The 24639-nt window shown below is 38.8% G+C and overlaps 1 protein-coding gene across 2 annotated transcripts in view; it reads left to right on the forward strand.

The window, feature by feature from the left end:
- The window catches only part of SPIRE1 (spire type actin nucleation factor 1), a 133240-nt gene that overhangs the window by 97101 nt on the left and 11500 nt on the right, over positions 1–24639 (forward strand). Inside the window, exons 7-12 of one of the 2 annotated variants that reach the window (XM_086740591.1) lie at positions 3365–3451; positions 3838–3967; positions 14179–14342; positions 19382–19472; positions 20330–20472; positions 23109–23282. In XM_086740591.1, the coding sequence (XP_086596717.1) occupies positions 3365–3451; positions 3838–3967; positions 14179–14342; positions 19382–19472; positions 20330–20472; positions 23109–23282 (789 nt within the window). The remainder of the gene's footprint in view (positions 1–3364; positions 3452–3837; positions 3968–14178; positions 14343–19381; positions 19473–20329; positions 20473–23108; positions 23283–24639) is intronic. The other variant, XM_086740590.1, reaches the window with a different exon arrangement.

The raw sequence follows: 24639 nt of genomic DNA on the forward strand, positions 1-24639 counted from the left end.
TAATCATGTCATGTCATAAACTTGTATCTATAAGAGGTGCACAGGAACAGCAGTGTGAATACAGCGGCTTACGATGTGAAGTACCAAAGCACTTTGTTCTTGGGCACTGCTGCTTCAGCTTGCTGTGTGGCGTCAAATACGCGCTGTGTAACAACTGTGGTCACTAAAGCACTGTACTCTCTGCTTAATGAAAGATGGCAAACGTATAGCTACTTATAATACTTTAATTTACAACAGAACTTTATAATGAGCTGTTTGGAAAATGAGGCAGCGTGCCCCCTCTGTCTGTTTCAGTGCCTGTGCAATTTCAGTTTGAATTAAAATTTCTGGGTAGTACAATGTCACTTATTATTTAGAGACAGTGCTCTCCTCCTTAATGCTGTCACCTCTTATAGCGAGACAAATAAATGGCTGAGATAATTGAGTGTCAATGATAAGTGATATATTTTTTGTGAAAATCATATGCAATGTACTTCTTGTTAGAGATCACCATTTTTAAAGCTTGGGCTTCAGTCAAAGGCTACTAAGTACCATTTGCAGTTATTTTTTAAACTGCAAATCTATATTTATATATTTAAGTGTGATGGTAGCAGGTTGTGAGTGAGTAAATAATTACATGGTAATTTTTCTGTGCTTTAGCCGTTTAGATCTCTAAATTTCTGGTTGATTTTTATAATTATTAGTTATGCTTTCCTCACACTGCCACTTTTAATGCATACTACTGTGCAAAAGCCATTTAACACACATGAAGACTTAGGATAGTTTTACAATGGTTTTTAAATAAGTACTAGTTTGCAGTTGAGGCCAATCTGGCACATGAAAAAAAAGATAATTTTGTTGGTTGTTTTTTTTCCCCTGTATATATTGTGGCTGCATCTGTGCAATATATCTCTAATTTAGACTTTAATCAAGAGCCATGAATTTTAATTAATTAAAAGATGCATGTGAAATTATTCATTACAGAGAGAGTTAGTTTGAGTAAAGAAATAGATCTAGTGTGGGCAGAGAGGATAAAAGCTTCCCTTCAGCGTCTTTCCTGCCAGCCTCTTGTTTGGGTGCTGAGCATGAGGAGGTAGGTTCTGTTGCCAGCACCCCTGCTTTTGGCTTGTTGGCTGTGAAACATCCACAAGCTTTGCCATCAGCTCTCCACGTATCCTGTAGAAAATCACTTATGCAAATCTTACATTTCTCCTTTCCCAATCAAATGGGAATACCGATACTAATTATACCCTGGTGGCATTAAGTCAGGGCGTAGAGTGCCCTGAGGTGAAAGACTCAGAGCCATGTATTATTTATTTCCTATTGTCGTGCAGGGGGGGTTTTCCCCAAGGCTGGAACAGAGATTATGAGTTTACAAAATGGCTGTTCTGATGGTAATAAGTCTCAACTTCAGCTATCAACTTTGACATCTGATGAACAGTAACTCCGGGAAGAGAGACTTCTTATTTCATTAATAATCCTGCAAAGCATGCTGGCCTCAAAATTGCTCTGTCTTTAAACAGAAGAAATCAATCACACTACTTAAAATAATATTCTCTTCATCATAAAATGTCAAATCATCATTTAATATAAACCTCTTCAATTTTAATTTTTCTGCGCTATTTTTAGGAAGATGATGCATGTTGCAGTTTAGCAGCTTAGCATTCTCTGCCAAACTGTGTGAAATTCACTCTAAGGAAGCTATGGGGTGGTGGGGAGGGGAATAAAAAAGAATTTGAACCATGTCTGGGCTAGGATACCTTCAGAAAGAGTTCCCAGGAGGGAATCTGCATCTGCTTCCACATTGGGGAAGGGATGAATCTTCTCTGGGAGGCTGTCACTCTGCCTCTGCCTGGAAACGGGGCATGTCTGTGGTGAGCAGAGCTTATACAGAAGCTGCATTGTGTTACTGAAGTTCAATTAAGGATCGTATTCAGGTGGCCTTATGGGCACTTAAACCCATTTTTCTGACTGTAGCATTCCTTCTGGTTAGCAAAAGTGCTTGTGATTTGACAAACCAGAGGTAGCTTTGTCTTTATATATATATTTTTGGCTACAGAGCTTGTATGAATAGAGTCTCCCAAAGAAAAATGAGGCAACTGACCCTTAAAAAAGAAAAAGAAAAAAAAAGTGCTGAAATCTGGTCTAAGAAATATAGTGTCATGGGAATTTCTGTCTAATTGGAGAACAGAGCTGATAACCAGCTACTGTGTAGCAATAGAAGGTACCAGGAGGATGTGTGGCATAGGATGCTCTCTCGTCCCTGACAGTCTGCTTGGGCAGTTTGCTGTATGAAGACTGAACCCGCCGGGTGGATTTTTTAAGCAAATCCATACAATTATTCCCAGCTTACAATTTATAAATTTTTCATATCATAGGAAAGCTTCCATTGCCGCCTTTATATCCTGTACATATAGTGAATTGCTAACTCTTTCCTGTGATGCCTTGTATATGGGCTTATGTCTAAATGAAGTATCAGAGAAAGAGATGTCTATCAGTCTGGAGAAAACCAACCAAACAAGCAAAAACCCTCACCCAGAGCCTCTTCTGCAGAAATATATTATTCACAGTGAGGAAACACAGTTCCCGTACTTGCAGTGACATGCTGTGGCATTCTAGTGATTTGCTTTCTAGACAAATTAACAAACATCGTTTTACACTTGAGTAATCTTGAAAGTGCAGGTGAAGAGGTAGCTATGAAATCCTGCTCAGGGCTTCCCTCTCCTTCTGCTGGGGTTTACACACAAGGGCACCTCTTCGTGGCCAGAGCAGCAGAGACAGGTGGTGAGGACAGAAAACCAAGGGGAACGTATTTTTCTTCCATTGCTACAAGCAAATCATTGGTGATTGTGCCAACTTCAGCTTCGCTTTCACGTCAGTGCTTGGGAGATGGTAGGGAAATAAAGAAAACTGAAGCTTTAAAGAGCATCCAGGTTTTCTTAGAGCTTAAGAATGGAGTATTAGAGACTGTGTAATGGTTGGCAGTGAGACGCAGTTCAAATAGTTGTTCTTAAAAAATAATGTTGGCAAATTTTACTCCAAGCAAGATACGATGTTCATCTGCATTCTCCTGTAGACATGATTGCAGCCTGGCCGTTTGATTTCATAATTTCAAAATCCTAAGTATTGCTGATTAAAGCTGCTGCAGTTGTGGTTATTCTGCAGCTATCTGCAAAGCTGAAATGCTGTTATTTACATTTTTGCTTGCCTGTGTTCTGCATATGGATTGTTGCCCTGCTCAGGTCTGGTGGGATTTTACGTCTGATGCAGTTATCAGAACACTGCAAACTCTGTCAGGGTTGTTGTGAGTTTTCAAATGATCTCATCATCTGCGTGAATATGGATGCAAAACATGGAAATATTTATTTCTCTTTCTCCTTTCTAGGTCAACGGTGATATTCCACCTCGATTGAAAAAGAGTGCTCATGAAATAATCCTGGATTTCATCCGATCGCGACCTCCATTAAATCCTGTATGTAATCCACTGGGTTTCATTCCTAAAAAAAAAATTACAGCTTTTTAAAGCCTATTTGTGTCCAGGGAATATGTTAAATATTATGTTTTCTGACATGGACTTTCAAAAATACTGTCGTCTGTATATGGAACATGGTCTCTTAGAGAACAGTGTGTAATATCTTGCACCTACCAATTAATAGCTGTTATTACCAGCAGCTCTTTATCTCTGGGAAATCATAATGAATTGGGGAAAAATACAATCCTTTCTCCCATTTATGTGAGTTTTACAATTGAGTGCGTGTAAAATCATGTCACAACATTCCACATTTTCTTCCAAAAAAGTGAAATCTACTTTCAAGTAAGCGCTATTTTATGTAAATATGATTATCTTTAAATCCTGAGGCCTCGGCAAGAAAACTGAAACCAACGCCACCACGACCACGCAGCCTTCATGAAAGGATACTGGAGGAGATCAAGGCAGAGAGGAAGCTACGTCCAGTCTCACCTGATGAGATAAGGCGTAGCAGGCTGGGTAAGGACATTGCTAGTTTTTACTTGCGGCATCCACAGAAAACTTCCCCCATGAGATGCAGCGATATTAGCGATATCTGTGCAGATGTCACAAAAGATAAAATTATTCTCATCCCTTCAGAAAAAGAAAGAACCTACAGGCTTTATTAGGGCTATGCACTCTTTGTCTTAAGTTGTATTTTTAAATAAGATGCTGTATGGTTCAGCTTGATTCCCTTCAAGTTATTAGTGTAAGTATTAGACAAATTTAATGACATTATAGTGCTTGTTGTACATGATGGTTAATGTTCGATTTGCTCAGAATGGAATGGGTATTGCTTCTCCCCAGTGCAATATTCCTTACCTGTCTGCAAGTATTCTTTACATGTCTGTTTTTTTTAAATTTTATTATTTTGTTTTCATATTCTTAGCATCATCAATTTCCTTATTTTAATGTAAAATCTGCTTTTATTTTATTTGCTGTTGCTTCTATTTTGAATCTAAATCCTTACTTCATTTTCTAAGTTATAGAACAGGTATTTGTGTATATTTTCAGTGGGCAAATGATTCAGACTTGCACTGCAAAGCATTTAATTTCTGCAGTGTATATTCAACAGCCCACTCTGAAATGATACAAATATTGCACTTTTCAACAATCACTAGTTTGCATTAGTTCTGATGACAAAAGCATGGCAAATGTAGTCTTACATTGTGACATACTTCTTTAAGAGGACAGCATTTAATTGTATCAGAAAAACTGAGCTGCTGGATTTTTGAAGTGCAAAAGTGGCATCTTATGGCTGAAAAGCATGAAATAGTGCACGTATGTACTCTCTGCTGCTGCTTTTTGCAAAATATACTTGCCACATGTGCTTAAAGGCACTGCTCCACGGGCTGATTTCAGAGCACGGCCTCCAATGAGGGATGCCAGTCTTCCACCAATACTTCCTTTTTTTGTTAAAGAATGAAATTTTTGAATTTTGGAACTGTGGTAATTCCCCTTCAGTCCAGCGAATTGTTTGGATTAAATGCCATGTTACTGGAGGTGTAAAAGGGGATACATGCAAGTTTTATTTCCCAAGTGTTTTTTTACTGCTGGCATGAAGACAAAAAAAAACCCAGTCAAGACCTTGATCATTTTTTCTGATGTTGAAATATGAAGTTTTGTTTTTTTCTCACATTGGAATGATTGTTATGTCCGAAGTTCCTTTTAGAATAATATGTGTTTGTGCAGAATTGGGAATGGAATAGTGCTAGTGACATTCAGTATGGTTCAAATAGATCTACCATATAATTTAGATGACAATTGAATGTAATTTAGTGTAACAGTGTATGAGGTAATGAATGTTAAGGATTGTAAATCTAAGTAGAAACAACATGTAGGATACTTGCACTGTCTGGACAGAAATTTGTTGCTGTTAAAAAGGAAAAAAAAAGGCAGCACTGGAGTGAAATATTTGGGAGTATAAGGTACATTGCACTTGCCCCAGAGTTATTCCTTGTTGCTCAGTTTATAGCAGTCAAGAGTAAAACTGCACTTGACTATTTGGGTGAGGGGGGTTGTGCTCCTGCAGTTCCTCCGCTGCGATATGGGTGGACCTATGGCATGTGTTTCCCAGCAGCCACAGGCTTTGTTCCCCTGTGTCCGCACAACACGTGTACAGGTAAGCTGCCACTGGCAAAATCCAGCCTGTGGCTAGGGGCTCTCAATCTAAAACTTCCTTGGAAATCGTAACTTAGTCTTGGTAGCTGCTCTCACAAAGGGAGAGGTTTGGGGTAGAGCAAGTGGAGTAAGCTTTCAAGTGACCTCATAAAATCATCAGAGTAAGCTATCAAGACAAACACAGCCTTGAGGTATGTGTCCTTTTAATTAAAAGAATGGATTTGTGACTCAAGCAAGTTGAGCTAATGGAGCTTGCAGAAAACTTTTTCATGTACATGTTTTTATCACCTTTCACTTAGGATTCAGCATTAGCTGATAAAGACCCTATGCTTTAAAATGTATTTGCCTTTATGTTAAATTTAGAGAGGGATTTAGTTACTGTTTCTGTAGCTGTTATCTGTGGCTGATGTTGTCTAGTTAATGAACTACAGGAAAAATACCCTGACTCTCAAATTTGGCTTTGAGTCAGCCACCTACTGTGTTCCCTGCATAGATTTATTCTCATGAGCAAAACTTGTCCCAGCACAACCCTTTTTTTAAACATCTTTTAATGCAGTGGTATGTGTGGCTGACAGGCCCTTTCATACCCACTTGCGTGTGTATCACCTGTTAAGTAAGACAGATAAGGTGATGCCAGTTTTGATGTGTTCTGGTACATTCTTGTTACTGGGCTTGGCCTGCTTATTTGGATGAGTCTACTGAAATTTTTGATTCAGATGAGAATATATTGAGTGTCTACTCCCTGAATGACACTGTGTAATTTGAGATATAGATAGATATTTACAGAAATAAAGAACATCTGACCACTTTCTTAACTAGGAATTAAATGGTTAGAGGCCCAGAAAGAAGAGGATAATATTATGGATATGTTTTAAAGGCTAAGTCCACGTAAGGTTTTTAAAAAGAACAAGAATCAGCACAAAACACACTGTGCTTGGCGTTTTTTTCTGTCCTCTTCAAGGAAACCACTGTTCAAGCTTAGCTTGATTGTCTCTCTTTATTAGTTTAATTATAATCATTGGAGATTATGCTTAAAAAAAATTAGAAATCTTTATTTCAGGTCACTGAAACTTGTGTGAAATGTGACTTTGTACTTTCAGGGTTTTTTTCAGCTCTCACCTCTCTTCCCCTCCCCTCCCTCCCCTTACTGTCTTTCATGACATTTTAATTTTAAATATTTCATTTTTAAGATACTTGCCTCTTATTTTGATATTTGATTTATTTAATTCCAAAAATTCATTCTACAACTATACAAATATCTTTATATTTGCTCTTCTTGCAAGTCCCATTTATGCTACTGTAGTTTTCAGACTTCAAGCTTTACCGCAGTGAAGCAATAGTATGTCTGACACATTTTGGATTTAGGCAACAGAATTCAAAATGTCTCAAGTGGAGTTGATCTTTTGTTTTCATTACCTTTCTGCTTTTCTAATAGCTGAATCGTTTTCTTTTTGTTGTTTTTGTTTCTTTTTTACAGCAATGCGGCCACTTAGCATGTCTTACAGTTTTGACTTGTCAGGTAAAAGGTGCAACAACACCTGACGTGCTTATTGTGCTTATTGTGAAATTTGTTCCATCTGTTTGTTGAATTCCCATTTAAGAAAGAAACTTGAAGGGATTCTTCCAAGATATGGTCAGTGAAAATGAAAATTAAGATAAATTACTAATTAATACCTGCATTTCCCTTACCACAAAAGGATGCCTAGGTATAGGAAACAGCTGCATTTCACCCAAAATAGAGTGCTAGAATTCTGTTTAAACAAATAACCCAAATAAAGTGGCCCAGAGCTATTCCAGACTCTAAAAAGGATTGCAGAATACAGTGTCACCTTCAAGTCTGATTTACTTATTATTTATTAATCTGACCTTTATGTCTTTACAGTCACTTTTTGACTAGACCATCTTTTGCTGTACTTCAAAACTAGTTTTTTGGATACTTGTGAGAAATGAACCTACCTTTCTAGATTTAACAAAGTACACCTATGATACTAACGTAGAAAGAACTGTCAGTTATACCAAGTGTCTTTCCAGTAAATGTTTTTTGAGTTGTGAAATCGAAGATGTTCACTGAAAAGAGCCTGACCGTCCTTCTTTACTGGTTAGTTGCTAAGGTTTGCTGGTAATAGCTGATACAGAGAATTCAGTAGCTGATCCTTCATCAACTATCTAATATAAAATTTAAAGGTTCCTCTTGGTGGGCCATTAGTTAGGACGTGCAGTAACTGTACGAACAAGTTCTACTTCAGACACAGCAACGTCAGAGAGAGTTTGTGCCTACTAGCCAGAAAATGAATGCATTTGTCCCTCATTGTGCACTAGCTTTCCAGCATGCTCAGGCCCAAAGACTCCATCATTGAGGCTGAAAATATTCTACATTAGCCTCAAAAGTTTGTCTGCTGAGGAGAGCTCTTACCTAATTTCCCCTAGGTGACCTCTGAGAAAAACAGTCTCCAAATAAATCCATGTTCCAATTTTGTGAAGAAGCAACACCAGCTACACCCTCCTTCCTTTCTTCTAGTTACATGTAGAAACATCTCATCTTGGATGCTTGCAGAGTTTTCATCCTCTGTTTCTCCATGCACCCTTTAACCTCTTGCGGTCATGTTCCCCATAGAAAGGCATAATCTGACTGAAACTAGCATATTGTAAACTGGAAAGACCATAGAGAAGTTATTTGATTACCATAATGTAAAAAATACAGTAGTTTTGTAATATGGGAGTGAAGTTCACAACTAACCTGTCTGTGAACGTGGCTTCATGTTCTGGCTCAGGCAAGTGAGCAGCTCACCACTGTCAAGAGGTGAGGAGGGGCTCTCGCTATTCCCTCTTCTCCCTTCCTCCTCTATGCCCGTCCTGCTCGTTTATTCACAAGATGACCTGGTTAAACTCATGTAACGCAGAAACAAATACTTTTGGGTTTTTTTACCAGGTTGATTTTCTGCTCTTTTAGTGATTTAAACCTGCTTAGTGTCTGATCAGATGATCAGAGAGCTGGCTGAGGGCAGATGATGGGCATGGGTGGATGGGAGGAAGGAACAGGCTTTCCCCGTCAGAGGCGGTGACAAGCTGTTAATCCAGCTCAAGCCCTTTTGTGAAACCTTACACTCACGGCATATTGTACAGCTACTACAGCTGTCTGGTGGGATGCAAATTGTGTATGCACTTGGTGCCGTGTTTTACTGCACTGAAAGCTGAGGGGGCCTCAGGGGGGCAGATAACAGCATGAACAGGCAGGCAAACTTCAGTTTTTAAAACATATTGCTGCTTTCAGATATGCCAAAAGTTCCTTCAGTTTTAAGACAGTAAAACTGAATGTGCTAGTGACCAACAAACAGGACGTGTTCAGATCTGTCCTTCTACATGTGTCTGTCTGCTTCTTCTTTTGCCTTTTATTTCTAAGAATCCTAAGACATCCTCATTTGTTTAAATCCAAACAACATTTAGTAAAAGCTCTCTTCATAATCCACTAATTCATTTCCATAATGTTTTTCTTTTAAAGAAGTAGCTTCATAGCAATCTATACTGTACTTGGATTTACCTTTTTTGACTGACCACTGAAGAACTCTTCCTGTTTTCTTTATCCATTTTCCGAATGTGATTGTTTTTGTTTATTCAAGTCATGTGGTTCTCAGCAAGTAGTATCGTGTGGCGTGACTGAGTGATCTGATAAATTGCCTTTAGAAGTAAATTCAGGATGATTAAAACACTCCAATTAGGTATATGTGAGACACCGGATGAGCAGTACAAATGAATTAGATGGGTTGGGATCTTGATAGTAAGCAGATAAGTGGCAGTTTTGAATGTTGTTGCTTTGCGTGTTTTTACTTTTTTCATTATTTTGGAGGCAGGGAAGCTATACTGTGCTTTCATTCTGTGATCACTGTTGCCACATACTTGCTTTTTCACTGCTTCCATTGCTTTCTGCTTGATGGAATTGCTGTCATCAGAAAAACACAAACCAGCTGAGATACAGAAGTGTTTCCTACTTAGCACTAAAGGATAGATGCAGGCGTTTATTATGCTTGCTCTGTGTGACTGGAATGATGCAGACCAATTCTGAGAAGACTTTTGCTGGCACCAGGCCGTTGTAGATGGTGTCACACTGCCCAACTCCATGCATCTCCTTACTGTTGTCATCCTGAAGAGGAGAGGAGGAGCGCCTGGGACCTCCTTGTACCCTACTGTTTCCTACTGGTAGAATAGAATCACTGGCAAGCAGTAGCCACCAGTAATGAGAGTAATCTGAGAGGTACTCGGGTATCGATTAGGGACCAGGACAGGTATTGCCTACTTCCTCTAGTATAAAAGTAGCTTAAAAGCAGTTTCATTTCTATGCACTGTGTTGAATGCAGCTCAAAAGACCAGTCATTCCCGCTCTTAACACTCCAGTTCTTACCTCAAAGTTGTATGCTTGGCTGCTTTGAAGTTCTTACTTCAGAAACAGTTTGTACATTGGAGGGGAGGGGCAAACATGGACAGAGAGAGAAGAAAAAGGAAACTGAAGCATATAAACTTAAACTTAGCGAGGATTGTTCTTGTTGTTCCCAACCCTGTGAGATGATACGTATCGCTGTTGGTGATATGATCTCTGCCACCAGGAGCTCCAGGAACTCCACCAGGTCCTGGTAATCTCTTAATTTAGATAACACAATAATAAATGTGATGCAAACACCAGCAAAAGACAGGCAGTTCGGTATACTGATTTATTAGTTCTCAGGTTTGACTTCAATATCTAAGTTCATTCAAAGGAACAGCATATCTCTGTTATCATTATTCTTTATGTAATGCTTCCCTGTATATCATCGTCATCATAACTAGCAAAGGGTAAACCTGTATTAATTCTGCAAATCCATTTTAACCTTCTTTTAAACTCAGTGTAAAAATTATAGGGTTGAAGAGTACATTTGCTGTATAGAACAAAATTCAGGTTTCTGTTGTCATTTGCCAAGGAGAGCTGGTTAGGAGGCAGACAGCGTATGGTTACATGACTGCTGTGGTTTGTGTGTAATCTGTGATCTGCTTAATTCTTTGTTTCGTAAGAGACGTAATCTTACATACAAATAAAGGCACATTTCATGTTATCCTAGGGTGGGGTTTTTTGTCTCCCCCTTCTTAAGGCTAGCCAGGGAAGGCCAACAGAAAAATCAAGTAATTAAATCAAGACCTTCTCTTCTTTCGTTTGTCTGTTGTAATGATAGCTTAGAAGAAAGTCAAAAGAAACCAAATATATTAATCCAATTTGCAATTACTGTTCATTGTACTCGCTGCCTGAAAACACGGAGAAATGACGCTCTCCCAGTGTCTGCGACTCTAATAAAATCTTAACCCTAGGATGTTACTCACACAAGCCTTTTTTTTAAATATAATTTGAATCATCTTCAAAACATTTATATGTTCTATGAAACTAGAGATTGTGAAACCAGTATCCATTAAAAAAATACATGTAGGTTTTTGTTTCAAAGAATTGTCCATTAATTTCTTCTGTCATAGTAATTTTTATAAGCATTAGTCTATTGGTTGTTTTGAACTTGTTTATCCTGATTAATTTTATCTTGCTTATGATGATGTACGATTATTTGCCACACGGTAATGTTTCTGTTGCCTGGGTGCATCACTGAAATAGCTTAAGTGAAGTAATAATTTTTTTGTCTGTATCTGCTAACAAATTCTGGTTTTAATTTTGGAACAAGTTATTTTTGTTGAAACATATTTGCTGAAACTGTAACATTTCATGATCCTTTCCTTAAAATGTGATAACCCATTTATTCATGTATATCCAGTACTGTAACTGCAGAAGTGATAAACTGAACTTGAACACTATTGGCAAAACACATTTTATAAATTGGATGGTTTTCTAATTTTACTTTTTAATTTTTTTTTTAATTTTCTAGTGCTTTCAAGTTGTAAAAAGAGTCGCTGTCTTTTTTTTTTTTTTAATTTAGACTAAAGATTTGTGATAAATGACATTTCCTACTGAAGAGCTCTTCAAAACAAATACTATGTTAGATTGTCTTCTCACCTAAAACCTCTCTGGTATTTCAAGAAGACTTACAGACCAACATATGAACAACTCAACAATATGTATGAACAACTCATACATTTGTAAATTTAAATAATGACTGTTTTGGGCTTTGTAGATAGTGATTTGCTACATAAATTACCTCCAGAATAGATCAGAAATTTCCATTTCTGGAGCCTAAGGAAGTCAGGCCTAGATTCTTAGAAAACAAAACAAAAGAAAACCAAAACAAACAAAACGCACAACCAGAAGAAAAAAAAAAAAAGCAAACCAAAACAAAAAAAAACCAAAAGAAAATAATTTATAATGTACCATGAATATCCATTCCATCACCTCCCGTAGTGCTAGGGGATGTCTGGTGGATGTTCCCTCCTTTTTCCTTTCCCCAGATGCATCATGTGTTTTATTTTTTTGGAAGGAGAGCTATACTGTTTGCCTTCCTATCATTTATTCTCCCAATGACTGCAACAGTACTTACAGGCCATTCTTCACCCTCCCTACCATTAGGCAAGGAAGTTACCACCCAGGAAGTTTTTGGGAGAAGGGACACCACCTTTGACTATTATGTTAGTGGTGCTGGGGCTGGGCTGCTTCATTGGACAATCTGTTCAGGAACCGCCCTGTGCAATCAAAAGACAACTGAAAGTTTTTTCTCTTGCTTATTTGGGAAACCCTGAGCTGCTTCAATCCACTGCATGCCAGCTAATTATGAGGTCTCAGCAAGTGGTATCAGCAGCAGGGAGGTGAAGCAGTTCAGTTTTTGTTTTCCTGCTGTTGCTTTTTGGGATTCTGTTGAGCAGCTGTTAGAGTAGGAATGCATTTGATGTGTAGGATGCCCATGCTGTACTCGCAGAAATCTAGGAAGAAAAAACCCCCATGACCTATAAGCTGTAGTGTTAGTTAGGACACCTATTAGCAAAGCCTTTGAAGATAGGAACTAAGGATTAGAGAGTCTAAGTCTTTGATTGCAACTCTTTGTAGGGAGGACCTGAAGGCAGTAATAACACTGTAGTACACAGATCATAGGTTTGGAATGTCACCATGACTTTAATAGTTCAAATAATTGTCTTTTCTTATACTCCCAGTCGAAGGTATGATTTATAGAAGAACTGTAATACATCCCATGTCCTTTCTAGTTCAGTTTCCAGCATTTAACAGTAACCTAATTAATTCTTGATTTAACTTATTTCTCTTTTTATTCCTTTTTGATAGTTGCTCTGGTGAGAATGTTGTGAAACAGACCTACTGCTGCAACTGATGCTTTGTCTAGACCGTGTAGTTTTAACTTACCTAGCGCAAGAACAGCTTTTCTCAACGCAAATTGTGTTGTAGCAGCAGTGACTGTATCTGTTTATACCAGGGCAACTATGTAAGTAACTCCAAATGGTGTGTGAGTACTTACATTGCTGGCACAGTGAATATCTTGGGTGATATCATTTTTGTGTCACAGTCCTCCTGGTAACCTAAGGTACGAGTCATTTGACCTTCTGTGCCTCTTTTCACCATGTATACAAATGGGAATAATAACTTGTAATTACCCTAGCCTTAAAATACCTGAAGGTATTTGTTATTACAAGACTAGGGAAGGAGTCCTATAATTATATGGGTTGAAAAGCACATTTGTAGAAAGACCAGATGCTTAGGCATACATGCAAATGGGAGATTAAAAGCTTCTCTTCCTTCTCCTTCCGACATGATTTTCTTCAGATTGGAATAGTGTACTTTGTACTTTTACAGGGATAAAACTGATTTATCAGACAAAAGTCTAAACTCTCCCAAAATTTCAAAGCCTAGGTCATTATCTTAATGTCTAAGCTGAGCTAGGCTAAGCACAGCAGACCCAATGCTTACATTATCCAAGATGCATCTTCATTGCACACTGGCAGAAATCCTGACTAATTTACTCAGTGGAGTTACATCCTTGTAAAACTTATGAGGATGAAAATAGAGCTGGAGCCTCATGTTTCTGCTGTTAGACAAAGGTTTGACACCACAGACATTTTTACTACAAATGACCATGCAAGCCTAAGAATTATGCATATTTTTAATGAATGCTAGTTATTTATCTCATTTTCATTCCTTTTCTGTATACTGCAGAATAAAGGAAAAACTAGATTTTCTCCATGCTAAACCTCTTAATTTGTGTGGCGTTGTCTTCAGATTGACTGGAAACCCACTTGTCTAGATACAGTTGTGCAGTCTTCTGATGCTTGTTGTATAGTTAATTATAGACTATAAGTTGAAGGAAGAATATTTTTTAGTTTAACACAGGAATTTTTTTTTGAAGTTGATTGATGTTGGTCTGAGGTTGGTTTTCAGAATTCTGCACTGCTGCTTTTTCCACTGCTACCATTCTTCCATAATGCTTCTATACCACAAGCCATTGCCTGCAGTTCTCTAAGCAATGCGTTGCTAAAGTAAAATAATTGCACACATGTAACTATCACAATATATTTTTTTTTCCTTTTGTGTGTATTGCCTTGACAGTAAGATTTGAGAAGGCAAAGTGAAAATTAGGTCCAAACACCAATTGTTCTGTTTCTTTTGCTAGATGTATCTGCACCAGAGGCTGGAAGAAAATTAGCGGATGCCTCTGTAGTGAACGGTGGCCTGGCACCACAGGGAAAGCAGAATGGGGCCACGCAAGTGACAGTGCAACGCAAGAGACTCCTTAAGGCTCCCACGTTGGCTGAACTTGACAGCTCAGATTCAGAGGTAAAAAATCAGGACACAACTTGCTTCTCGATTTGTCAGAATTGAATCTTAGTCCTTAATTTGCTGAACTGATCAGCTGAGAAGTGACTTTGCGGGTTGTCATCTGAATTTTCCATGACTGCTTTGTCAGCCCACAGAACTTCAAAAATATTAAATAAGACCTCAAAAATGAGAATATTCTTTTTAAAGGTTAAATGCAAATGTTGGCCTTAAACCCAGTATTTACTTAGTTTTATAAATGCCCGGTGTCTGTCCACAGTGTGTATGTAGCAATCATGCTTTTGGGAATGCAGGCAAATGTGTTGCACCCTTCTGGCACCCATGTAAGAGCTGTCACTAAAGGACTCAGATGTGAGGCCAACCTCACCGTACCAGCTGTTAAATTAAAGAGCATCAACTATGCCAGAGGGGTTGCAGTTTGGTGCAAATGTCAGTGCGTTAGTTTGCTATATAGGCTTGGGACGTAACGCCCAACAAATGTTTCACAGATGAGGACAAGTAAATACCACTTAGATGGAAAAACAACTTTGAATCTGTCCTCTCTCAAATGGAGAGTTTAAAGATTTTTAAAAGCATAAAAAGGATGAAAGCGTAAAAAAGCTCTGTAGCCTAAAAGCTGCATTATATATGATCTTCAGGAAGTACCAGTATTCCATCCTTAAGAATGAGTGTTGTCTTCTGGACTAGTAGTATTATTAATTGAGTTTGGACCTTTCTGAAAGTTAAGCTGTCTGAAAAGCATGTGCGGGCAGGGTTTATTCACAGAGGCTAATTTTAGCCTGGGGAAGGCAGTCTTCCCTGACTCTCTTTCTCTCTAGAAAATGGGGAAGGAGGGGTTTCCTGACAGGGAACTTACAAAGGCGTCTAAGCTGAAAGATGGGAGGCTGCAGGGAAATATACGTGGGCAGAAATTTGTCTCTTTACATACTTTCTTGATCTGTGAAAGGTTGGCCCTCTTTGTATTGGGGGTTATCCTATAGTTGACTTGCATGGGTGCATAATTTGGTGTATCTGTTCTGAAAGTGGAAGAGATTTGCATTCTGAAATCTCGGCAGTCTTTACAATTACAATAGAGGTTATATGAGGTTTTGTAAATATGAATGAAGCTGGGCAGGATGCAGGAATATTAAGACCTGTCAATGAGAGTTGGATCTTGAACTTACAGCTTCACAGCTTGTAGCTCCATGCATCCTGAAGCTAGTGCAGCATGGTATTTCACACAGGAAAATGAGCAGAGGTCAGTAAAAGAAAAATCTGTACAGGGAAACGTGAAGTGATTCTTGTAGGAGGGAAAAATAAGATGTCTGACTGGGGCTATGGATTAGGGAATACTGCATATGCAAGAAACATATAGAATAAGCTCTGGAATATACAGCAAAAGAAATTGAAAATAAATCAGCCACGTCAAGCTGTCACAGAGAACAGATGCTGTACTAGTTTGAGTCAACAGAAGTAGCTAGTGAAGCAATTAAGATGATTAAGATGCTCAGCGGAATACTGGTTGGGGCTCAGGAGCAGTGCTAAAGTAGTGTAAACAAACAAACCGAAGGGAGTTTGGGTGAAATTTTCCAAGCTGACGAAGGGAGTGGGACACAGAACATTTGAAGAAAGTGAAGATCGCTCTGTCAAAATGTTTTATTTCTTTCCTGACTTTTACTTCGTGTGTAACACGCAGAAGAGCATGTGTGTCACCCTGATTGCTTATAAATGACTCGGCCATCTCTTTGCTTGTAGTTTGAATTGGGCTTAACCTATTTAGAGTTACTCACTGGGAGTTAAATTATGGCTGTGTTATGCCCTAAATTACAGACTGCAAATATCTTCACTGCTGAGCTATGGACCTCCAAATGAGCTATGATGCAGACGCATTTTTTTCCCCTTACATCCCCTTTGTTCTTCTCTCAGCTGTGTTGTGATGCAGATTACGCCCCAACACATAGTATTGCCAGCCAGAGGTGAAAGGGACGGTCTGATACAGGCCTATGCCCATTTGCTGGCAAGGATGAGTATTGTACAACTGATTCCTGCCTTCTGTCCTTGCTTTTTTTCTGCATTGCCCCTAGAATCACAGTTTTGGAGAGGGAGCAGGAAGTGCCATTTTGCTTTGTGTGGCTAAAAGAAGTAGCAATCTAATAGTGATTTTTGATACAGCCATAAAAATGGTGTCTTCCTAATGAAGCTACAGCTATCTGCACAAAAATCATGGCAGTAACATATTCAGATGTTTTATGGTGATGCTTTTAAAGCTGCAGCTTTCTCAGTACATGTAAAATTCTAATTGTTTACCTCTCTGAGGAGAACTACACAGTCCTGGATGCTCGGTTGGTCCAGCCTCAAATGTAAAATGTCAGATAGTCTACCATAATAGTCAACAGTTATTGTATTGATATGAAGACATTTGTACAATGGTTCTTCGGTACTTCCTACGCAAGTTTTCATTCTCAGAAAACCCTTCTGTGTTTGAAAAATCATAGGGCAGTAATAGCATTTCAGTGCATGTGTTTGTACACAGAAAAATGCAATTTGAAATGATAAAGCAGGAACATCTGCTGTTTAAGTAGGATAATATGTAAAATTTAAGGTACTCCTGGCTTCCATTCTCCCTGAGTTGGTTGTTTATACTTACTATTTTTTTATACTTAGCCATTGGCTCTGACAGTTCATTCCCTTTCATTCTTGAGAATAAGAAGCGTGGCTCCTGGAATCTTTCTTGTAGGTCTTTACCGTAGAGAAGCACCTTACTCCTCTGTTTTTGTCCATTTCTTTCACTCTGTTTTTTTCAAGACTTCTAGACCACTGGAATAGCAAGTGTTCATCTATTACTAATGAAGTAGCAAGAAATCTTTCACAAAAATGGGACCAAGATGGAGACATCTGTGTGCTACCTAGTTTTGCAACATGTGACAGACATCGTGTCCATCTCGAGTTCAGAAGTGGAATGAAGAATAGCCAATAGCTATTTCTTTCCATTGAAAGGTGGCAATTAGCAAAATGAGATGGACATGTGAAATGTTTCTGCAATCTCTATTTTACATTTTTATGTTAAAATATATATAGACTTCTGATATTTTCAGTTGCGCACCTTGTTTTGTCTCTCTGTGCCAGTGTTTCAGACACAGGAAAAATAGAAGAAAAAGAAGGACAAAAAAAAAAAAACAGAAAAGCATGTAAACGAACTCAATGCACAGACCGTTGCTTGAATCATGATTCAGTCTTCTGTAAAACTCTACGGCATAAGATGCCGACAACTGAAGGACCTATCATTTTTGGTCAGGTCTAGGTAGGGTCCCACACAACAAGAGACTTCTCTAGAGCAACGATTTGTTGGGATTGTGCCCCAGAGACAGCTGTGCCCCGCCTGCTCCTCAAAAAGCCCTCTCTGAGGCCCTGGTTGCTCTTCATTCATAAAAACAGGCAGCACAGCAACATGTTTTTGTTTTTTTTTTTTAATTTGACAGCCTACTTAGTTCTTTGTCTTAGCTTGTTAGCTTCTCTGGCAATGGGAAAGTAATCTTCCACTCAGAAGAATTTGACTTCGACGAAGTGAAGAGTTTAGTAGTTTTGTTTGTACAGGGGTTATTCTCCTTCACGAAATGGAAATGTTTAACTCTAGACTTGTGAAGACTCTTGCACCCCTTCTAAGGAGCCGTGCATCTTACAGGGTCTCCAGTGGTCTTTTAAGGCTCTGTGTGGCATGAAGCAGTGATACACAAAACTATCTGAGCTAGCTTTGTACCTAAACTGTCCTGATTTCTGGAAGTAAAACAACTGAAGTAGCTAAATGTGCTGCTCAGACTTCCCTACAATCTTCCCATCAGAACTGTTTTGTGGGGTCACACTTCATCTGTTAAAGTGTTGTTTTGGGATCTGAGCTGGTTTTGGTCCCTTTGCAAAATTCTGTGTTGTGGCGTGTATGTGGGACCAGTATACTTCACAGCGTCCCTGCGTACAGTGCGGACCCTTGGGCTAAGCATTAAAGTACAGATCACCTGATGGGAATTTGTGAAGGCCTCTGTCCTGTGATGCATGGTGCTCACTGAGGTGATCCTGCCAGCTTTTCTTTTCCGCCTTGCTGTTACCAAAGAAGGCAACCTGTCAGCCGGCGGAGGTTTTCCTGCTTGCAGTTGTAACTAAGGAAATCTGTGAGAGAGAAGCTCAGCCGCTTGCTGGATTTTAGAGCAGGTCACTTGTTTGATCTGTAAATCTTGATAACTTAAATGATGTTAGTCTCCTTGGTTAAAAGCCTTCACATTAGAGCTGAAGAGCATTCACACTCAGTCCTTCAACTCTGTTCCTTTGGGAGGCTCCTGTGATGATCTGTATCTTGCTGGTATCTGGTGGCTGAAGACAGAGGTTTTAGGTGCAAGCAAAGGGTTTAATAATTTGGGTGGCATAATGCTTTTAGATAGCTGAAAGGTGTTGGTCAAAGCCTGTTTCATTTTCATTTATCTTGCAGGAATTGGTCTTGGCTGTTGTGATGAAACATGCTTATATAATGAATGAGATTTCTTTTCAATGCAGAAGGAAGGAGAAACGCACTGAGATTGGGGATTAAAGAACAGTGCAGTGGAGATCAGATTAATTTCTCTTTACTTGTCACTTGTATGAGTGGCTCTCATTCCTTTGGAGACTGGAGAAATCAGAGTGCTGATTCCTTGCTAGTGTGAGAGAGAAAGTTGAGTTAATGTATCTCCTGTACCTGCAAATCCTTAGAAGCCTTTGAATACAATGAGGGAAATTAACAGGTTACAATGGATTCTTGCACCTCTCTTCTGATCTTGTTCTTTCATGTGATAGTTAAATACATTGAATTCCAACCATGTACCATTTATTCCAGTTTCTAAAAAAGATGAGCATTGAAAAGTTCCTTTACTCAGTGCTATGTGGAGTCTATGATTTTCTGAGGACTTCTAGGGCTTTGAGTGATTGAATGGTGCAAAATACCTTTGATAGCTTGTGATTTCAGTGTACTAAGAAACGGTAAAAGAAGAAAAAAACAGTCCCTGAGGAATTCTGTTTCTTTTCCTCTTGCCACACAGGAGGAATCAGTGCACAAATCTGCAAGTAGCAGCAGCATCTCCTCCTCACAAGTGGAAGACCCCTCTCAAGAAGGCACCAGCAGCAGAAAGAGTGAGTTGTGATGAGAGAGCCCAGTGGCTGCTTTTACATGGATCTGTAACTTTTATAGAAAGCTGAAGCTGAGTGTTGTTAATGAAATAAATCTCTAAAGCTGAACTCTAGAACCTGCTGAATAGGTCAAATATGATTAGTGATTGGAAGGCATTAGCCTCCACTATGTGTAGGTATCTTTGTGAAATGGAAGGTTTCATACGTGAAGTTGATGTGGAACTATAGAGGAAGTCACAAGTGAATGGGAGGTGATTTAGCTATCCTCATCTCATTGAAGTATTTGTTACTACCAGAAACACATTCTAACCCAAGACCAGTTTAAATGTTTCCTGCATCTATGTCACCATGGCAGTGAATGTACTTGTTTGAAAGACACATAGCAATCACCAGTATTTCTCATAAGTACTTACTGGGAAGAGGGGAGCGTCTGTTCTTTTTTTTTCAGGCATAGTTATTGTAGATTCTACTGTGTAACAGTATTTTAAATTTGTTTAAAAGAGTTTCAGTTTCGCTGGAAAAGTTTTGTAATGAAATCTGTAATCTGTGCATGTATTTTCTCTGCACAATGGTGAAATAAGTAGAATAAGCCAACACCCTGAAACACCAAGTTTATATACAATGGTAACTGGAGAGTAGCGTGCCTATATTTGCTAGGTTTATGAGTATTCCTATTCTCTCATCTGGAAAATGTGATTAATGTGATACCTGTCTTGAAGATGCTCTGAGTATGGATGTGTAACTTCAGCCACCAATAATGGGAATTCTAGCAGATCAGAGTCTGGTTTAAGTACTGAGCAATGTTATCCAACAGTCTGTCTTACAAGAACTAACATTTTTTATACTGGTTGAATTTTTAGTGCCTCCAAAGTTCTTGCCCATATCATCTACACCACAGCCTGAGAGACGACAGCCGCCTCAGAGACGACACTCCATTGAAAAGGAAACGCCAACCAATGTGAGACAATTCCTACCACCTTCAAAACAGAGCTCCAGATCACTTGTAAGTGGAGTGGGTGGTAGGAGAGAGAAAAAGAGGCATGCTAAAAGTATAATGAAAATTAAAACTTGGCTTCAGTGTGATTAGAACTTGGCTCAAAGAAAACTCCTCAATTCAGAAACAGCCCTTGGCTACTAAAGACATTTTGAAATCAAGATTTGAACTTTGTCTCTCTAGCATATTTATTCAAAATCCCAGGTACAGGTGCCTCAGAAAACATTTGCACTTTGATTAGGACTCTGGGTAAAGCCACGTGCCTTGATTTTATTTCAGAATGTTACCAAAACTGACAAACTTCACCTTGCTGATTTTCCATTTGAATAGAGACAATTCCAAAGCCGTGGATCTATTTTGGGATTTGGGAGAATTTTTTAGGTTTTGTAAGTATTTTAGTTAATGGCTGAATGAGCAGAATGGTTTCTTTTCTTCCCATCTTAAGAACTTCTGTGGTAAGGTTTGTACATGTGAAAGCTCTTTCAGTAATCCAAATCAAGGTTTGTCTATGTTGCTTTGTTGAAGTTACTGAGGCAAAAACCTGTGTTACTGCTTGAAAAGAAAGTACAGTACATTTGATCAATTAGCTTTAATTGAGAGCTGTTTTCCAGCAGAGTATAAACAGCAAAAGGTATGAAATCCTGGTTCTTTTATGCTGACATACTGATTAGTGCTTTGTAATTTCATACAGGATATGTTCTTCGTCTCTTTTCCTACCAGTAGGGTTTCAAAGTACGCCCCATGAGGTGCTGGTGAATAGAGAAATCGATAAACATATCCTAGTTTTGAAAGGAAGGGAATATTCACTCGTCCCATCTTTTGGTGCAGTGGTATTAATGGGCTTTGAAGAGTGTTCTTGTTAGCCCAAGAGATGGTGGCTGGGATCCAAACCTATTAGACGATGAAGTTGAACAGTAACAAGAAAATAATCTCCAAATATTCCCACAATATGCTTCCTCCTCTTCTTTTCAGAGGGTCTGATGGATTTTGTTTATTATATCCTTCAAACTAGAACGTAGTTTCTGATTCCAGGTGAAGGTCAGGTAGTATCATGTTGATAAACACACAACACAAGTAGACTTCTTCTGCCAAAGTGAACTTGGAGCGGAACATATTGCAGCAGAACCAAGCTGGAGGGTTCCTTCAGTGTGTGTTTGAAGACACTGCCAAATAAAATTGCTTCCCCTTTTGTCATCGCCTGCTGCGCTCACTGGGTGTGGAAGCACAAACTTTATTTTCTGCTAGGCCCAGAGTCATTCACAGGCGTATTGTTTAAAGGGAGGAGGGGAGAAAGCATTGTATGTTATACCGAGGCATTTGTTCCATCACTCTTTAGCATATCAAAATGTTACATCGTAATATTGATCTCATGTATTTGAGGGGATCATGCAACTTGAAAATCTTATATGAGGCCATTATTTTAAATAGGTCAAACAAGTACTTATAGGACCTTTTTGACCACATATGTATTTTCCCTCTGTCAGTCTGTTCACTGAAAAATAGGTACAAAATAAAACCACTGCAGAAAAACTAATTCAATTATTCCTCCTCCCCTTAAAAATACTGAAGGAAAAGGGAGAAAAAGACGTTAGATATGTCAGGCTAATATGGGAACACATGTGAAAGGCTTTACTAGTTTCTTTTGTGCTTGGGGGTTTTTATTTTTTATTTTTGGGGTTTTTTAAAAAATCTTTAGAGAACTGTCACCTAGCTTGGTTTTGGCTATGAAGTGAGAAAGAAGGAAAATCAGTAGTGAAATGATGTTCTGTTAATAAGAACCTATTTTATTTGATGCCTAGAGAGCTAATTCTTTAACTTGGCAACAGTGCCCTCTAGGGTGTGACAGGCAATTCCCACAATACTTTGTTTTTATTTTTGGTAGATGGTTTCTGATATTCTGGCACTGGTCCAGTTCCACGCTTTGGCTTACTGCAAGTCTTTCCTTCCCCAGAGAAGTGCCAGCTTCTTTCTGTGGCTGCACCAGATGCTGCGTATGTAATGTTGCTGTTCCTGGAGCGAACGCTTATCAATAAGTGCAGAATATTATTTACTTTTTACTTGACTTCACACTTCTTCATCCCTTCCTCCAGGATTGATGGAGTTTCATTTCTTATCACCTGCTCCTGTGACCGCAGTTTCTCTCCAAGGTGAAAGAGACCTCGTCAATAAATAGCCCTCAATGCCAGTGAACACAGGCAGGAGTTTGCTACAGTCTCTTAGCAGGATTAGCAGGAAACTGGTCTGTCTTGCATACTAACGACGGTTTTGTGAACTGGCATCTCATCAGACAGAGGGAGTTAGCCCTAAGTAGGTGGGGAGGGGAAACAGACTTGGAAAAATGCCAAACGTAGTCTTTTTGATATGTCACCCTACCAGTGCTACGTGGAAAGGCAGGGCAGCTCAGTGATTTTGGGGGGGGTCAGGCCTGGTGGTGTGCTTGCTGTAGTGAGCTGACTTGGTGCTTAATCACTGAGATGAAGCCAGTGTCCTGAGATGTACATATGAATGCCTTTGTAGTCTGTGTGCTTTAAAAATTATTATTATTATTATTATCATCATTATTATTTTTCGTGACCCAGAGGACCAAAGCTAATGGTTTCATTTGTACACAGCATTCGCTTCTCTGCTTCCTATCTATTGTTCAGGTTCCTAGGATAACCAGTTTATTTCCAAGGATGACTTTCAGACCACTTTTTTCAACCATGCAAACAGCTTCTCTGCTCAGCTCTCATCCCGTTGAAGCAGCCATGTGTGGGGTGGCAGGGGCTATGTACTATCTCTGTGAGAGAGCTTTTGCCAGCAGGTGGAAACCCGCAAAGGTTTGCCTCTTTTTGCTGGCTTTGGAAATCACCTTCACCAGCATGTTCCCTCCTAGGGGAGCACTTCCTAAGCTGTGGCAAGAATTAAAGCTTAGGCTGGGACATTGCACCTGATTGACATTGATTTCAATGTGTGTAGGATATTTGTGTGTCTTCAATCACCTCACGGGGAAAAGAAATCAGTTCTGAAAGGACAGCAAACTAAAAATGCAACATCACAAGATTATCAATGGGACAGACCTTAAAGGTTACAGCACATGAAGATCCTGCAGCAAAAATCCTGCAAAACTATTGTGATCCTTGGACTATGTTGAAAATAATAAGCTTTTATGTTTGTAAGAAGATACACTACGTAGAATGAAAGGGCATTTGCAATCTGTTTTACTTGAAAACCTGCCTATGGTTTTGGTCCTCAGCACACTTACATATCAGAACTTGAAGAGTAACTAATAGCTATGTACCAGGGAAGGCAAACCCACTATAAAGAAAAACTACCCTATGGAGAATTGAACATGAGTAATTTAATTTTTTCCTTCTTTTACTTGTCCCAACTAATAAGTGAAAGTGTGAAACCTGTTGCAGGAGAGTTTATAGTTGAGATATCCAGCTGACTTCTCAGAAGCTTTTAGTCTGCAAAAGCAGTGAGAGTTTAGAGTGCTTGACTAATTGTGAATTGCAGAATTTAGAGGCCAATCTGGCACTTACCGAATTGCAATTTACTGGGGCAGCTCAGTTGAGTGCCTAGTGACATCCTTTAATGAGAAGTTTTACAAGGAATATATTAGTGTAAAAATGTGTTAGTCATAAGAAGCTATTAGGTGCATGTATACTGAGAATGACCTACAAAGCACTTTATTTCACATTATGGATATGTAATTCTTATTACCTGCTTTTCCTGAGTGAAAAAAAATTACACACATACATCTTAAGCTGTTATAGTCTCTATAGTGAGATTGCACAGTCAAAGTGTTAAGCCAGTTCTCATCAGGATCTCGAAAAGTTCAAGTTCAAAATACTATTTTTAAGTGAGATTTTTTTTTCCTTTAAAAATAAGAATACTGACATGTCTTTAATACTAAAATGATTATTGAGTAGAGTTCTAGAAAATCAAGACCATTCAAACTACATTTTGCCTTTAGTATGTTCTGTTGTATGCAAGTGTTGCAAAGAGCTGAAGTCCTCTCTCTTTGAGCTGCCTAACTTGAGTGTAGATTATTGTTGGAAGTTTGAGCAATAATTCCAAGGCATCATTGTTTAATGAAGTTTAGTCAGTGCTTAGCATAGTTTTAATTAATTTCAATGCCTTAGAGGTAGTGTTGAAACAAAAGATTTTCTTGTGTACTTATTTCTGTTCCAA

This window comes from Chlamydotis macqueenii, chromosome 2 (assembly GCF_036417535.1).
Source record: "Chlamydotis macqueenii isolate bChlMac1 chromosome 2, bChlMac1.mat, whole genome shotgun sequence".
NCBI lineage: Eukaryota > Metazoa > Chordata > Aves > Otidiformes > Otididae > Chlamydotis > Chlamydotis macqueenii.